The sequence below is a fragment of the Lutra lutra genome, chromosome 3, assembly GCF_902655055.1.
Source record: "Lutra lutra chromosome 3, mLutLut1.2, whole genome shotgun sequence".
Taxonomy (NCBI): Eukaryota; Metazoa; Chordata; class Mammalia; order Carnivora; family Mustelidae; genus Lutra; species Lutra lutra.
The window spans coordinates 74847689-74866505 of NC_062280.1; the positions used below are offsets into that span (position 1 = coordinate 74847689).

At 38.4% G+C, this 18817-nt stretch overlaps 1 protein-coding gene across 1 annotated transcript in view; it reads left to right on the forward strand.

Annotated features, from left to right (window-relative positions):
- Positions 1 to 18817, forward strand: part of OSBPL6 (oxysterol binding protein like 6) — a 211430-nt gene that overhangs the window by 176406 nt on the left and 16207 nt on the right. The window contains 4 exon segments of the mRNA XM_047722287.1: positions 244 to 377; positions 10333 to 10440; positions 12079 to 12216; positions 18061 to 18148. Coding sequence (XP_047578243.1) covers positions 244 to 377; positions 10333 to 10440; positions 12079 to 12216; positions 18061 to 18148 — 468 coding nt within the window.

Sequence of the window (18817 nt, forward strand, 5' to 3'; positions counted from 1 at the left end):
TGCTTCTAAATCGTCTCAGGTATGAAAGACCTCAATTTTCACTCTGAGTAATTACTGTTACCATATGCATTTTGTGTATAGGTATTTTGGAAGATTCCGTTGTTAGGCTGACTTTTACCTAGACTGTAATATAATCCTTCCAGATAATGTCTACCCATGAGTTAAAATGCTGAAAAATTTGTAATTTTATATATTCTTCCTAGATCCATATGATCTTTGTTTCTCATTTTTTTCCCCACCCAGTGCATTCTCTTTTGAAGTCTGCATTTAATAGCATAGCTATAGAGAAGGAGAAGCTTAAGCAGATGGTTTCTGAGCAGGATCACAATAAAGGCCACAGCACGCAGATGGCACGGCTCCGACAGTCACTGTCTCAGGTAAAAGAGAATGTTTGTTTCACTCTCATGATGCATACCCGATCCTGGAAGGTAAAATATTGGGGTGGAGGTGGTCCGTCTTGCATGGCATGTTCAACCGAAACCACCCCCCTCAAGACATTACAATGTCGGGATTAAATTTTAAAATTCTTTAAAAATTAATTAATTTAATTAAGGTTGAAGTTAACTGTTTCTTGCAAAATAGATCAAGGTAAGAGTAAAAATCAACCAAACTTGCTTGTAAACATATAATTGTGTTTTTTTGACCGATTGAATACTTTTGATGTCTTTCAATGGTCATTTATAAGACCGCCCCTTTAAAAGACAAATCATGCATTTATACATGATTTACACTTCTAAAATATGTTCCAGAATATATTTAACCTAGTGTTAAATACAACAGAATCTACTAGATCTTCCACACTTAATATTTTCGACTTATACCACATCTGTTGAGAATTACTGCTTACTCTTACCTACTTTTTCCTTTTCTGCTTTATACTTTTAGAATTTTCTTCCTATCTAAGTTATGTTCCCTGAAGCAAGACCCATATATTTCAAGATATATTGTACATCATAAAATATATTATTCAATATATATTCATTACATATTATTAATATACATTCATTATCTATTATTCATTATATATTATTCAACATATATTGATCTTTGTAATACTCACCAAATACCTATGTATATCAAAGTTGAAATTTCTGATAAAAATCCTTTAAAACTGCGCTTAATGCTTTTTTACCCCAAGCACTTCCTCTGAACTATTTCCTTCCTTTAGTCTATAAATGCCCTTTTAAAAAGTCTTTTGAGAATTCAATGTTGTTATGTGATTTTGTGTGAGAACTCAGTGTTTATATAAAATATTGTTCACTTCCTGGTGCCTTGGATCAGAGTGAAGGAGCGAGCAAATCCTGGGTAAGTGGTTTTCCATGTGGATCGGCTCCTGCTTGAGTAGTTTCCCTCAGTCCCTAAAAATAGACAAACTGTCTCACCGTGTTTTATGTACCTAAACTGTCAGCTTACCCTCAGTGTTAAGTTTCACGCTATTGAGTATTGTTACCTGGGCCACACTTGCTGTGTTCACCATAAAACACTGTCAGTTGAGGTGCCTATCCTGCTTCTGGGGCACAACCATGGGACTCGGGAGCATGAGCACTCAAAGTAGCACCTGTCGTGCCCGTCTGCAGAGGGCTTTTTTTAAATAAGTACATTTTAATGGTTTGCCTTGGGCTCCTCATGTCATGAACTCAGTCTGTGGTAATTGATCTTCAGAATCCTTATTCTGAAAGTATCATGAATCAGAAAGATCAAAATAATGGTTGGGTAGGGGCGCCTGGGTGGCTCAGTGGGTTAAGCCTCTGCCTTCAGCTCAGATCATGATTCCAGGGTCCTGGGATCGAGCCCCACATCAGCCTCTGCTCAGCGGCGAGCCTGCTTCTTCCTCTCTCTATCTCTCTGCCTGGCTCTCTGCCTACTTGTGATCTCTGTCTGTCAAATAAAATAAAAATCTTAAAAAAAAATCTTAAAAAAAATAATAATGGTTGGGTAAACACGTAGATGTCATCCTGTAAACATGCAAAATATACTCTTACCCTCCTAAGTGTTGCAGTGTTTCCTTCAGGTGTAGTAAATGATAGAGGCTTAGTGGCATACGCTTGTACTAAGAAAAATAAGAAAAGGTGTTGTTTCTTTTGTTTTTCCTTTGCACAAACTTTTTTTTTTTTTTAAGTTTGTATTTTTATCATCCGGTGCTCATCATAAAGTGCTCTCCTTAATGCCCATCACCTCTTTCCTCCATTCTCCTCTGGTGACCATCGGTTTGTACTCTATAGTTAAGAGTCTATTTCTTGGTTTGTCTCTTTCTCTCTCTTTCCTTTTGCTTGTTTCGTTTTTTATTTTTTTATTCATTTTTTAAAAGATTTTATTTATTTATTTGTCAGAGAGTGAGAGAGGGAATACAAGCAGGGGGAGTGGCAGGCAGAGGGAGAAGCAGGCTCCCTGCTGAGTAAGGAGCGCAATGTGGGGCTCGATCCCAGGATCCTGGAATCATGACCTGAGCCAAAGGCAGCCGCTTAACCGACTGAGCCCCTCAGGCATCCCTGTTTTGTTTTTAAAATTCCATATATGAATGAAATCATATGGTATTTGTCTTTCTCTGATTGACTGATTTTGCTTAGCATTATACTCTAGCTCCATCCATGTTGTTGCAAATGGCAAGATTTCATTACTTTTTATGGCTAAATAATTTTCTATTGTGCGTGTATATATGTATACCACATCTTCTTTATTCATCAAATAATGGACACTTGGGCTGCTTCCATATCTTGGCTATTGTAAATAATGCTGCAGTAAACATAGGGGTGCATGTATCCCTTTGAATTAATGTTTCTTGCGGGGGGGGCAGTAAATACCCAGTAGTGCGATTGCTGAATCATATGGTATTTCTATTTTTAACTTTTGAGGAAGCCCTATACTGTTTTCCGCAGTAGCTATACCAGAAGGTGATAGTTCATTGTGGTTTTGATTTGCATTTCCCTGATGATAAGTGATGATAAGCATCTTTTCACGTGTTTGTCAGCCAGCTATATGTTTTCTTTGGAGAAATATATGTTCATGTCTTCTGCCCATTTTTTTTTTTTTATTCATTTGACAGACAGAGATCACAAGTAGGCAGAGAGGCAGGCAAAGAGAGAGGGAGAAGCAGGCTCCCTGCTGAGCAGAGAGCCCGATGCGGGGCTCGATCCCAGGACCTTGAGATCATGACCTAAGCCGAAGGCAGTGGCCTAACCCACTGAGCCACCCAGGCGCCCCTCTTCTGCCCATTTTTAATTGGATTGTTGGTTTGGGGGGTGTTGAGTTGTATCAGTTCTTTATATATTTTGGATACTAAGCCTTTATCAGATATGTCATTTGCAATTATCTTCTATTCCATAGATTGCTTTTAGTTTTGTTGATGGTTTTAAAATTGTATTTGTTTCTTGCTTGCTTGCTTTTATTTGCTTGTTTGCTAAGACAGAGAAGAAGTAGAGATCTGGTTTGTGCCACCAGATTAGAAATGATGGTAAAGAAGAATTTTTAAAAGTGATTCATTTGTTCATTCATTTATTCATTGTATTTTATTCAACTGACTGTATATTAGGTGTAGTACAAGGTTTGAAACACCAAGACAAAAGTAACCCTCACTGTGTCCGCAGGAAGCTTATGATCTGATTAGTGAGATGAGCAGTATTTACAAAGGAAACAGTTAGATGGACCATGCTCTAGTCCATTCAGAGGAGCATGTGGGTGATACAGGTTTCTGGGGCTCTGGGGGTTCAGAAGAATGGGAGTTTCCTGACCTCAGAGCAGAGCCACACATCAGAAGGAACTGAGCTTTGAATGGGGCCCGAGTAGACAGCAGCAATTTCCAAGCGAGGACCTGATGCTAACATGATAAAAATAAAATAAAGCGAAGTTATCTCAGCTTTATATTTTGGAGGGTATTTCCCTGTCATGTCAAAACATAATTTATTTACCTCTAAACTTAGAGCTTCAAAAGATTTTTGTTCAGTTGTTATGGGTTTTTCTTGTTGTTTTGTGGTGGGGTTTTTTTGGCTGTCATATATATTTTTGGCTGTCATATATATATATTTTTTTAACCAGAAACTTCAATATTACCCTCAAAAAATAACTTGGTACTCTAAAGACAGTCTATTGTACCCTATTCACTAGAGGACTCAGTGCTTCCTGTTGTGTGTCATCACAGCATTTCGGCCATGTTCACGTTCTTGTGTCTGTCCATACCTCCCGCTGGGCCAGCTGTACCCTCGCTGGCTGTCTATACTCTTTGCCCCTAAGGCTGGACTCTCTTTTGGAATTTCCTGTCGCTTTTGCTCAGACATTTCAGTTTATAGACAGCTCACTCCCTTCTAGGGAATCGCTGCCCATGGTTAGACCACTGGAGAGGTATCTGGAGAATTGCATTTAACGCCTAGTGGCCTAAGCCTGGGTTGAACAAGGAAGAATTAATCTAGAAACAGCTAAGTAAGTAGATGGGAACCAGCTTATCAAGGTCCACACAGAGAAGTTTAGATTTCTCTCATCAGTGCTGGGGAGGCCTTCAAGAATTTAAACTCATGAGTGATAATGCCAGAAATTGAGAATATTAGTGTATATTTCTGTACCTAGAAAGCTTACTCTGGTGCAGTATGGAGGATGGATAGAATTGAGGGAAAACTAGTTGGACAGAGTCTTAAAATATTTGAGATAATGCAAGCCTGAACCCAGGAATCACCGGAGTTGGTAGAAGGAAGGGATGAGTCTCAAAGGCTGGGGAAGGGGGGCTGGATAGAATCAGCATGGCTTAGAGATCAGCTGCATGTTAGACAGGGACAAGGAAACAGTAGCACATTAGTAATAGTTCTTTTCCCTGATATTGGAAATACAAGAGGAACTGATTTTTCAGGCCTGGGTAGGGATTTTTTTTGGAGACTGAGGGGTCTGTGGACCATCCATCAGACATCAGATATGTAGATAATAGAGCTCAGGAGAAGGGTCTGGCTGAAAAGAAAGATGCGGATACCCTGGTATGTTGGAAAAGTTATAGATGTTGATAAATCAAAAGAGGGCCAGTGTGCTGCTGTACAGAACATTAATAGTTAAAGGACATAACAAAAGAGGATCCTTTGATGGAGACTTAGGCGAAGCAACCAAAGAATTTAGATGGCACTGACCATTGAGATCAATGGTAAAGGGTTTGATTGTCTCAAAAAGAATCCAGTTAAGTGCAAATACTATATAGACTGAAAGTCAGCCTTGGAGTTTGTTCGTGTTGTGAAGGGAAGGAACCAGAAGATGAGGAGACAGTGAGGATGGAAACAACTAACTGTTGGAGCCGTCCTGGTTGGCCAACTCCATTTTCACTGTCCCTCTTTCAACATAGCACTCCAAATTGAACAAGATGCTTAAATAGCATACATTGAGACAAGTGTTCCAAGTACATCTTTATATTAGTACAACTTCACACATTATAATGTGATTTTAGGTGGCCTGAAGATATCTTCAAACCATATTCAAGGGTTATCAGTTAAACTTTCAGGTTTTTTTCTTATAACCTGCTAAGTCTCTCCATGGAGAGGGGAGGAGAGAGACTGTGTTTGAATAACTTCTTAAATTGGTCTGACTTTTTTAAAGTATATTTTTCATTTGTTATAAGTCCCATCTGATACCTGTAAAATTATCAAAATGCTGCTTTTCAATACAGCTTTTCAAGATATCAACTTGGCAAACTCCATCATCCTTTTAGAGGACACAGAGCATATAAAATACGTGAAATTAGCATTCTTTACTACCTGCTCAGAATAATTGTTACCTGCCTTGGGCATGCAATAATTTACAAGACTGCAGGATAATGAATTCCTCTTCTAAAGTGATATTTCTTCCCCAATCTATGTGTATACAAAGACATACATAATTCTGTTATTTTACCTCCATGAAACTTTAGAGGTAACTTCTACACCTGAGAGGTAGCATAGATGTTAGATTCGAACCTGTAAGACAGGGCATTGTGTATGCTCTTGATCCCTTTATAAATGATTTTACAATTTCACATCCTCATAAATGAGTATCCTGAATCCCACGATCAAATAGTATCTGATAAGACTAAGGTAGCTTTAGTACCCCCAGGTTACTATAATAATAAAAGATTTGACTTGACTTGAGTCTGTCTTTAATACATTACCCTCTGACACTGTTACTAGTTTGGTCTCTGGCCCCAGAATCTATGCACAGCTTAAGCTAAATGTAGTGGGTTTGGGGTCCATATAAATGTGAGCAGCAGAATGTGTCCCTTGTACTGCAGCTAGAATTACCATATTCATTAAATCAACATGCCATCGATAGTTAGATGTACCATCATTATGTGCATTAGTGGAAAAGAAAGCAGACTGTGCTCAGTGAAATTGACGGTGCTTCAGAGATGTTGAATGGAGGAGGAGATGTGCATTTAGAATCAATGAAATACAGTATATGGAAATGTAAGTAAAAAATCAACTTAAGGCACATAGTACCATAATTAAAATCCCAATCGTAGTATTTACCATCCTTCCTGTCTACAACATTTCACATACACAAAATAAATATTCTGGGGTATTTATCGGGATAAAACTTCCAAGAGTATTCCTGATTTTGAATTCCCTGAAACGTGGCAAAATTTGTTGTGATGAAGATATTCTTCATGGAATTATTTACATCTCTTTCTAGCTATCCAGTAAGTTCAAATTGATGTCATTTTGGACATAATTTGGCCATATGTCTTAAAGCCTTAAAAAGATCTTATCTTTGACCCTTTAGCCGATGACTGATATTTCTAGTCTGAGAAAGTAATGCTGAATGTAGAAATCCACTATGCATACAAACATTCATGGCAGCATTATTTATTCTAGGAAAAACCAGTAATACCATAAAGTGTCCAATTATAGAAGATAATCACTTGCTATGCAAAAATGCAGTCATATTTGTGAAAAGTTTGCAACATAAAATAAATGTTTATACACAAAGAATAAGTGGCAGACACAGATGTCCAGTATGCACCCATCAAAAGATGTGGGAAATGTATAGGAAAAGGCTAGAGAAAAATATACCAAGCTACCAACAATTGGTTGATACGGTAGTAAGTTATGAATTTTTAAATTTTTTTTTACTTTTTGCATTTTCCATATATACTGTAGTAGTATGTACTTATTTTAAATTTTAAAAAAAGAAGGTGATTTTTAAGTGATTCCCAGGATTTGATTCTTGATCACTCTAGATTTCACAGCTGCCGTAGTGATTTTCTTGATCCTTTTGAATCAGTTTTGCTTTTCTCCAAATTCTATCTTGCCATATGTCTCCTATCCTTCCCCAGCCCTCAGGCTTCCACATTTCCTTCCCAGAACACACAGTTCCATTCAAGTAAAATGTATCTGTCCAAGTCTCACCCAGTCCAAGGTTATCTTCACTCACCATCTGCCAGGGTGGATAATGGTAGTTAATAGCCAACATGGTGGGGATTTGGACAATTGATTCTGACTTAGGATCTCAAGATGGTAACTTCTTTTATAGATTGAGAAGGTGTGGTTTGTCTCTTGGATATATTAAACTTGAATGTGTCCGAAGGACATGAGCTATGGAGAAATGAACACACTTTGTGGAGAGTTTTGTGCTGAGTCCAAGCTCACTAGCTCAAGCAAGTCGTGAGAATAAGCCTAGAATCTGCCTGGTGAAGAATTCAAGCACAAGAATTCCTGTGGCACTCCCTCCCTGTTAGGTCTTTGGTCCCATCTGCTGCTCATAGAGCAATGTCATTACTGACATGTCTTCTTAGCTTTTCTTGCTCCTTGGCTGGTGTGAGTAGCTGATGACGCCCCTCCTTTTTCCTTGCTCCTCCACTGTTCATGATCCTTGGGTACGTTCTGAATGTCATTTCTGCCATCATCTGGGCTCTTCTGTATTAACTATCGCTAATAGTGTCCTTCCACAGAAGCTACCTATATTCCTCCATGTTCCCAAGATTTCCATTATATCATTACAAAGAAAATAGTTGTGTTTCAGGGAGGGGAAATAATAAATGTGGTCCTGCTCACTGTCTGAGAGCATGATACCACAAAGCTCGTGGCACTTGGCTGTCACAAACGTCAGAAACAGTCTGTATGATCAAGGCAAAAGGAGGAGCTGCCCAGGGAAAATGTGCAGAAATGGACCGTTGCACGCTCGGTTGTCTGCCTGCTTCCGCCTTCTGCCGCTAGGGCTGCCAGACTTGGAAGAGTACTTATATACATGCTTTTGGGGCTACCGAACAACAACCTTCTTCTACCACTGCATATGTATTATTAATAAAATTTTCCTTTTGAACTTTTAGTTCATCTCCTATGGCTAGTATGGCTAGAGGTTACTGTGTGTGCCACACACGCCCGTAGACACAATTGCATTTCGTGACAATTGGCTGAGATGAGAGCTGAAACGGGAATTTCACTAAAGTTATCCGGAGCAAAGAGTACTATAAGTTTCTTTACAAATGGCAAGCCTGTGTTAAAAACGCCTACTCTGAGGAAAACCATTATTTCTCCTCGCCACTGAGTTTTTGTGGCATTGTTTTGTTAACTCTGTTTCAGTGCCCACAAACAGTGCAGGCACTCTGGAGAAGCCCTCCGTTGAAGTTGTCTGAAACTCTCAGGTCAAGACTATGAATCTGTAGTTAAAGCCCTCAAAGGACCCACCCATGAGGCCTCCCACCTAAAAGATAGTAAAATGTAAAATATATCTGATTCCAAATATTTCAATAGACAAGTCAACCTTCAGCATACTTATGGGCAAAGAAATAGGGAAAGAACAAATACACATAGGTATAGTGGCCACAAAGGAGGGGGATAAAGTAGTTTGGTTTTTTGTTCATTTGTTTGTTTTTTTACCTACCAAGTATTTGAGATTTTGCTCTGGGAAAGATGATCCTGAGCACTTTTGCAGAATGTAAAGATATTAGGATTCTTCCTTTAAAGTACATGCCTTGTTTACTATAAGGGTAATCACCGCTTATCTAAATAACACATCCCTGTTTTCCCAAGGAGCTAGACACGTATATCCTTCAATCCATAAACATAGCAACTATAAGATCTCTATTCCCCTTTCATCCCTCAATACCTAACAGTCCACCGGATCAGGTGTGTTACATTTCACACATATTTTAGAAGCTGATTATAAAGAATTTTAAACAAATGCCAAAAGCTGTGAGTGAACAATTTTCTCCTCAAAAAGCGGAAACCATGTTGGAGGGAGAGAGGAGAGGCCGTTCTATGCCCCAAGGACTATGTACTCCTCAATGCCACTGTAGAGTTTAGCCACTTTGTAGTTTATCCTGACTGTTTTAATAGATACAGAGTTAGAATTATGATGTTACATTTGTATATGTGTATTGGATTACTACATCCATACACTGCATCTGAAGAACAACAGTATGTCTGCTCCCTGGGGGAGATGCCTTTGTTAGCCCTGACATTTTTCTCCCACCCAGTAAGGCATCCGCCTCCATCTTCTTTCTCATTGCTGATTTTAATGCAAAGGGAAGGAACTGTCCAGCTTCTTGTGGGGCTTTGTTCTCACATGTCTTTTGATCCTTGATGTAGTTCCAGTTTGCTATATCTATCTAACGTTAGGAAACATGTTCCCATGCAGCCGTGGGATGCAAGCACCTTTGTCCACAGGGCACCTGGAGGAAGTAAAGCTTATATAAAGCTGTTCTCTTCTTGCCACATGTCCTAACTTGTTATATACCAGGTAGTGTTTTACTGATACAGATATCATGATGCCGAAAACTTGGAGTTAGTTCCTTGTCCGTGTCTATACTGCTCAATGAAGATACCTTTTGGGCTGCACTTGAATTAGTTCTGCTGCACCGTCATGTACATGTGCTCCTAGAAATTGAAAATACAACTCTTTTATCACTGGAATAAAATATAAGTCTATAAATTAAAGTCAGCTCATTGTTCATTCCATTTCCAAATAATTTTTCATGTCACTACCTGGCTTGGAGACAGCTCCCAAATTTTAGAAACTAGAACCCAAAATGGAAAGAATCAGCAGTTTTTATCTCAGGCTGTAAAACATAATATATATGTGGTGGTAGACCGGGTTTGGATGTAATAATGGGCCTGACTCCAAGGGGGAGAAAATTCCATGAATCATTTTTATGAAATCCATGAACTCTTTCAACCCACTAACCTACTAAGTAGCGCTCTTATTTTATGAAAAATGAATACCTTAATTGGGAGCCATTCATTTCCTTCTTACGGGTAGGATCTGGCCTGTGTTGACTCCAAAATTATAACCAAGAACATCATAGACTCTTGTCTGCTGTGAATTTGTGTGCTTATTCTGTTTTGTGCTTGCTTATTAACTTGAAATCACATGTGCAATTTTTGTTATTTTAAGGCACTCAACCAGAATGCTGAGCTAAGAAGTCGGTTGAACAGAATACATTCAGAATCTATTATTTGTGATCAGGTTGTCAGTGTAAATATTATTCCTAGCCCTGATGAGGTAAGACTCATTTTTAATGGATGTAGAATACTTACTTTATAGCATCTAAATCAACTACATATTTGGGGTTTTTTTTAATACAGTTCTTTCACTGTTAATAAGATTCTCTGCATAAATATCTGTGTTGTTGACAGTTTGGTGTTCTTCGGAGTGAAGGATGTACATGAGCTCAATATCATTTATTCTCGGTGATCAGTCTCTATTTGTACTTTTATCTGTGTTCACCTGATGCTACTGAATAATTTAGTTTATATATCTACTCCAGCTTGTGAATTCTCCGTGTCTGTCACAGACTTTATTGGAAATGTTCCTTATCATCAGATGGCCTATGAAATGTTGGGGGGGAAACAGATTCATCTGAGAAGGTGCTAAATGATAGCTTCTTTAAGGTTTATTTTAAAAGGCCTATCTTAGGAGAAATCACCTAACGTTACTAAAATAACACTAGTGATGCAATTACAGCCACTAATAGTGATGTTGATAATTAATAGCTAGCGCATGTCAAGTGAATGCTTACTGTGTGCTGGGCATTGTGCTGACAACGTTCGACACTCCCAGTGACCTCTGAGGTAGGTGCTATTATCACTCCATTGCTCAGGAGAATTTTTGACGTAATGCTCAAAGGACAGGAGAACATTCAGTATTTGGGCCAGACTTAGTGTATAATTCTGCCTATAACCCTTTATAAAATTACTGTTTTATAACGATGAGAATTTAAACTTTTCAATGGTAATATTGGAGTTTTATATGCAGTGATATGATACATGTAACAAGGTGAGAGTTTTAACTCGGCCATATTTACAGAAAACGGTACATTTTACTAGAAATCTACAGGGGCCAAGGTCCTGGCATCTAATTGCTTAGGAAATGCCATCCCAAGACAAGCTTCTTTTTGATTTAGGTTGTTGAATCTACGTCCACTCACCTTCATGCAACACACGGTATCTGGTGACATCATGCTCACTCAACTGCTCAGAATCCAGAAGATTTCTACAACTTCATCATTCAGAAATCGTTAGCAGTCTTAGTTCGAATCTTTGCAGTCTGGTGTTTATTTGTACTACCATACTGTGTGTATATATATCACTTACTGAATAAAAATATAGTTTGCCATAGGTTTAATACTCGAGTCATATTATCTCATTGGTTAAAGTTCATGACCAAGTTGGAAAATGACTTTTATATATTCTGTCTCAAAAATTTAGTTTTATGGAGTGTTTTCTTAGCATATTTCTAGCAGTTTCTACAAATATGTCTTGAGATTTAGCATACTGGTTAGAATATGGCTAGTAAAGATGGATCTAAGAATATGAAAGTGAACCTGTCTCCATAATCAATTCAGGGTCTTCGTAGGGGTTCAACCTATTAAACTCCACTGAATATCCACTGAGCATTGATTTGAAGTCAAGTCACAGTACCACCATTTTTCAGCCATGCCTTTTGGATTCTTTAGACATATTAGAAGGAAATTTAGGCCATGGTCATGAGTTGCAGGTGAAAATTACTTGTGGTCACCACTCTTAACATATGGTATGAATTTCTCTAGAAGTCTGACCTAGTACGTCATGGTCTTATTTGAACAAATAGCTTTTCTTTGAAGGGAATAACGATGACCCCAAATGCTTCTGTCCTCTATAGGCTGGTGAGCAAATCCATGTCAGTCTCCCCCTGTCACAGCAGGTAGCCAATGAGAGCCGCCTCTCCATGTCAGAGTCTGTCTCCGAGTTCTTTGATGCCCAGGAGGTGCTGCTCTCTGCGAGCTCATCAGAGAATGAGGTAAACTTTTTTGATGTGTCAACCCTAACTGCTTCTGATGAGGAGTTTGGGTTAAAGAAAGTAAGGCTATGGGGACTTTTCTTTCCTTCTTTTTCTTTTCTTTCTTTTTTTTTTTTTTTTAAACATCACAGTAAGATTCTCAAATTGTAGGAAAGCCAAAAACATGCAAACTACATTACTGAGCGCTGAACACTTCTGGGAGTCAACTTATTACTTACTAAATTTGATGAATTAAAGGAAAGAATCTAGCATTCATTTGGATGCTGTTGTATGATTTGTATTTCAGGATAACCAAATAGTTGATGGCAGAGTTTTTTTGTAGAGGAGACTGGTTAAATGTAGAAAGAAAGGGTAAAAGAATTTGAAAATCACCATGTGTGTGCGTATGTGTGTGAGTGCACTGATATATGCGCACGTACGCACACACACACACACATATACATACGCATCTTTACCAGAGACAAGAATTTGAGCTCCTTTAGAAAGATGATGTCTAGAATATATGGTTGGGTAATTAAGATTTTTGGAGGTTACCACTGGCTAGCGTAAAAACTCTTTTGTTGTCTTTTATTGAGGTATAATTTACATACAACGTTATTTTAGTTTCAGGTGTACAACATAAGAATTTATATTTATATATATTTTTAATTGGTCACCCCTAAAGCCTAATTAACATCTGTCATCATATGTAATTACAGAGTTATTTTCCTATAATAAAAACTTTTCAGATCTACTCTCGTAGCAACTTTCAAATATGCAATACAGTATTATTAACTCTAGTTAGCATGCTGTACTTATATCTCCAACTTATTTATATATTTTATAATATATATTTTTTATAATATATATTTTATAATATAATTGGAAGTTTGTACCCATAAAGACTTCTTAGATTGTTCTTCATGCTCATAAGTCTTGGCTAGGTCTTGGGAGCAGGGAATCTTCCTTAATCAGGTTGCAGAAATGGATTCTTTTACTGAAATTTAGAAATTTAGTCAAGCATCCTTTGAATTTTCTGCTTTCTTTCTTCCTTCCTTCCTCCCTCCCTTTGTTTCTTTCTTTCTTTTGTTCAACATGGGAGAACCAGCCAAAACTCTTTCCAACACAGTTGATTAAAAATTTTGTCATTTGAGGTTGCAAATCAGTACTACATTTTTACAAAAAGGAAATGAAATAGTTGCTGAATGTTATTTCCATATGCATAGAAAGTAGATTGGAAGGAAGCATCCTGACAATTAGTTATAATTGTTTTTGAATGTTGGAAATTATGAGTGATTTTCGAAACAAAAATAAGTGGAGAAGAGAAAGAAATAATGAACACATACCACTTTATAATGAGAGAGAAGAAAAATAATATTCTTGTATGAGATACTGAATCTGTTACTACACCAACCCATGCACCTGCCTCTCCGATCCATAGTCCTGTTTGCCGATTCAGAGACTCTCAGGTACAAGCCAGAGTACTAGTTTAATTATTCATAATGATAATTGGTCAGATGCTATCAGATGGGCAAAATAATTATGCTTGCCGATTCATATCTCTTTCCCGAGGGCCCACCTGCATGGAAAGTCTAGCTCTAGTCAGTTGCTTGGTGAGCAAGGAATGGGAGCAGGAACAGTGACTTGAGTGAACTAAAGGCTAGGAAGGCCAGCATGTCATAGCTCTGCTCTTGTCTCCATTGTAGGGATACTGTGCCACGTGAACAGGCTCTTTGTGTCCGGGAGCCAGTCATACCCACAGGGACCACCATGCTGAAGGCATGCTACCAGCATTTTCTTTTCTGACTCTCCTTTCTCTGACCTCCCATTGCTGACCAGTCCTTCATCCTTCTTCAGTCAGGTTCCAGTCAAATTTGGCTTCATGTTTCCGGAGCTCTGACCCATTAGATGATGACTTTACAGCTGTCTCTCTGAAAGCCACCCAATTTCCCTATTTTTAAGTTCTTGGTGGCACACTGTCTAGGGGCCAAGTGCCACTTGTACCAGACACTGATGATACTGAGATGAAAGGGGCGTGAAGTGGGTTATTTCTCAAGTCCAGGCAGCATGTTGGTACCAGCTCTGGCGGAGGAGTGATCCTGGTAGCAGAGGGAAGGACAGGGGGTGCGAGGAGATGATGTGTTCACCTGGAGGTATTGTGAGTTGATCAGACATCTCAGTGGAGTTATCTGGCCAGTATTTGGGTATTCAGATCTAAAGCTCAAAGAGAGAACAGGTCTGAAGAGAGGGCAAGAGTCAGCTCAGGTCCCACATAACGAGCCGCCTGGGAGACATTGCCCCCTGGGAGCTCTACAGAACCTCTCATTCAGCATGTCCCAAAATGGGTTAATCACCAAAGCGCCTACCCACACACACACCTCCAAGTGGAGAGAAGCCTACTTATACTTCTCGTGTTGCGTGTCAGACTGCTCTTTGCCCAGGTGTTTACATGAAATGCCTGGCTCTTAGCCTTCCCCTGCACCTGCCTTACTAGGACCCGCCACCCACACTGATTCACTCATTAAGTTCTGTAATGACTCACCTAAAAACTATGAAATCCATACATCTTCCTCTAGCTTCCCTGGCACTACTCCACCTCAGTCCTCCATCTGCCCCCCCAGATTACCTGACCAGTTCCCATTACTGGTTTCCCTGTCTCCCTTCTTGCTCCTCTAATCCATTTTCCACTGGTCAGCCTGATTCATCTTTCTGAAGTTCAAATCTGACCATGTTTCCCCAGTGTCCTTAAGATAACTATCTTAGTCATCATGCAAAGACCCTTATAATCTGATCTCTGCTCCCAGCTGCAGCCTCTTGCAATTTCTATTCTTCTGGATCCTTCCAGAGGCCAAATATTTGCTAACTGAATGAAGGAATGCTTATAGCACTTTAACACATGGTTAATCTGAGAAACATCTGGGCTATCTTATATTAACGCTTTCCACGAGTGAGAGAAAAATCCTCTTTATGTGATATCTACCCATGCACTTCTCTTAATGAATATTCTGCTTCCTTTAAAAAATGCTGGTTTTGCTTCCAGAATGGTCTATTTCCTTTCCTCTGCTATTAACTTGTTTCCACAAGGCTACATGCCTGGTTGCATTTAGGAAAAAAAGAAAAAAAAAAAATCCCTGAACTCTTTTGAATGCCTAAGCTCTTCAGGAGAAATATTTGTCCCCAGGACTTCTTGACTGGTGCGGGGCGGGGGTTGGGGAATGAGTATATATTAACTGTTTTATTATAATACTGCAGAGCTTTAACTTTATATACAGGATAATGTGCATGGACCACAGCTAGACAGCCAAGCCTTAGCTATTGCTCACACATATGGGAATATAGATCTGACTCAGGGCCCACTGTGATTGGGGAATTATTTTACATTCTGCATGATCCATTCTAGAAGGAAATGGGTATTGGACAATTTTTATCATATAGTAAATTTTTATCATATATTATACATATATCATATATTTCTAATAGATTAGAAATTCAAGAAGAATAGGTTGTTTATAGCTTTTTGTAGGATGAACATGAATGTTTTCTTAATAAATGTTAAAACCAGTGCACAGGGATGCAACATGAATTTTGTTTGAACAGGCATTTGTTTCCTCTAACATAATTGGGTATGATTAGCTTTTTTAAGAGAAATCATGCAGAAGAGTTTGATTTACTTTTTTTTCCCCCCTATCAAGTTTAAGAAGGTGGTTTTCATGTGCCTGATGATTTCACCATTGGCTCTTTTGTAGTCAATAGGAACTGGAAAGCAGTTGCAGGGGGAAAACATGAATCAGAAAAAGACTTTATTCTCAATTTGCCATCTTTATAGACTTGGTCAGGCTGCAAAGCAAAACTTCCATTATTTATTTATGTATGCAATAACTCCATCCCTATTCTCCCTAAATGTAGGAATTCTTCTCAACTTTAACTTTCAAAACATCAGTAATAAGTCCAGAAACCTTAAAGGCAAGCCTGATTGTTTTTTATTACCTACAAACTTAAAACTTTTACATGGCAAAAGAAAAGAAACAGGCAAAAACAGCATTAAAAACTAAATTGCAGACTAGCCAAATGCAACCTAGATGATGAACTGAAAAAAAGAAAGAAAACAAATTTACCTAAGATGAAATGCAAACTTTTAAAGAGATCTCTTATGTATGTTAGGTAAATAGATACTGAAAAAGGATTGATAATACATAGTGTTTAAGTGGGTGGAGAGATGGATGTTCTCATATGCTGCTGGTGAGAACAAATTACTATACTCTTTGAGGACAACAATTTGGCAACCTGGGGCCTATAGCCTAAATGTGGCCCATTTGATCCAGCCATTTCACTTCTAGGAATAAATATTAATGAAATTGCCAGACAGATTCACAGAAATATATTTACAAGGACGTGCATCCCAGTGTTATCAATAATAATAAAAAGTTGGAAACCATTTAAATGCTGGCTAAATGCCTTGTGTTGTACCTGTATAATGAATTATGTTGCTATTCCAAATGAAGGTGAGAGCTGTATTTATGATCATGGAAATATATTGAGAATACTATAAAACAAGATGTAAACTGACCCCCTTGTTCAGTATCTAAAGATAGATAGACCAGTGTGTTTGCATAGGCATTTTGACATTGGCGATAATACCCACCAAATGTTAGAAGTGGTTTCCGTTAGATGATAGAATTATGGTTCATTTTTCTATAATCTGTTTACCCTCATATAATTTCTAATTTTTTTACAGTAAAGATGTTTTATTATATGTACAGGGGAAAATGTAACATTATTTCCACTTTGAAGAAAGTAAATAAGTGTCAGCAGCTTTCTTGCCTAGAGTAGAGAGGTTGGTTTCCGTTTCTCTGAGTGGCTCTACTGAGCTCTGTTTTCTTATCTATTTCTAACTCCCCTTAGTACATAGGTTACCCCTTAATTTCATTCTCATGCAAATTTTGCTCTCATTTTCATTCCATGTTGTTCTCTTGGAGAGAGTAGCTTCATTCTCGATTTCCCTCGTCCTGGGATCTTCCTCCCTCACCCCCAAATAATCTGCCATATTTTGTCCATTATCTTCAAATGTGGCTCTTAAAGCAGCTTTGCTTCCCGACCCTCGTCATGGCCATCTTAACCCGTCAGCATTCCCTACCCACATCCATGTAGTAGCCTATCATCTGAGCTCCCGAAGAAAAGCCGCCAGGCATCTTCCTGAAAACTAAATATGGTAATAATAAAAAATAAATAAATAAAATTTAAAAAATAAAAAGAGGAGTTGTGTTTTGAAAAAAAATATATGACTGTCATCCCCTTGCATGTAATAACTGGTGGGATTATATGGGAACCTGTTATGTTGACATGAAAAGACCTTCACAGTCTGACCTTCTTCCTGGTCACCCCACCCTCTGTCACAGCCACTCAACTTCTGAGCCTTCCTGGAATGGAATGTTCCTCTCATGTTTCTCCACACCTTTGTACACTCTCCTTTCTTCCTGTGCTTCTTTTCCTTCCAAAAACCTCTCCAACACCCAGTGCCAATTTTATTTCCTCTGGGCAGCACCTCCTGATTCCCTAGCGGGAATATAAGGCTTCCTTTTTTGTACATTCTTGCTGACATATTTCTGATTACTGGCCTCCCCCAGCCCCCCACCCCAACTAAGGCAGGGGCTACTCAGAGACGAAGGCTGCTTTCAAGCCATGCTACATTCTGGCTCATGGCTCACTCTCTTTCTCAAGTGTTCCTTGTACATATGCCAAGTACATTTCCCCTGCGACCTGTGTTTTTCCTTATTTGGGCAACATTTTGCTTTTAATCATTTGATTTTCTAACCTTTCAAGACTGAACAAGGGTTCTGATCCTTTCTGTGTTCTTCCCTTTTTCAGGCTTCAGATGATGAATCTTACATCAGTGATGTGAGCGATAATATATCCGAAGACAATACCAGTGTTGCAGACAACATTTCTCGGCAAAGTATGCATCCTTTCAGCTCCCAGGTTGTTCCGTCTTCTTTCCAAGTTAGAACGCTGGTGATTCAGCGAACAACCTTTTTCTCCCTCACTGATTTTTCCCTTTGCAGCAAGCTGATTTCAATACATTTTATATTTATATAATCTGTTAAGGTAAATGGTTGAAAAATCCATTAGGACAGCTTAAATGAAAAGCTTTTACTTCTTGCCAAAACCAAAAGTTTGAGTCTTTCTTATTAAATGTATTCAATTCTTTAAAATTTGGCTTTTCTGAGGGTTTTAGGGGGGGTGAGCCTGGTGGTGGGCATTAAGGAGGGCACAGATTTTATGGAGCACTGGGTGCGGTGCATAAACAATAAATCTTGAAACACTGAAAAAAAAGATAAGATTAAATTTAAAAAACTGCTAATAGTAAATGAATTATGAAAAAATTTGACTTTTCTGGAATAATATTTGAGCATATGTAACACCTTGTTTAAAAAAAAACTTGTACATTGATGTTTTGTGCATTTATTAGCAACTCTGTGTTGAAATAATTTCATTCACTCTTGAGAGAGTCTAGTGGAGGCTTAAGAAATGTATCACATTCAGAAGTATTTGAAAGAGTTATTTCCTTCCTAGATGCTATGAAATCAAAAGAGCAAAGTATCTTTTATCGTGCTTCTTGTCTTTC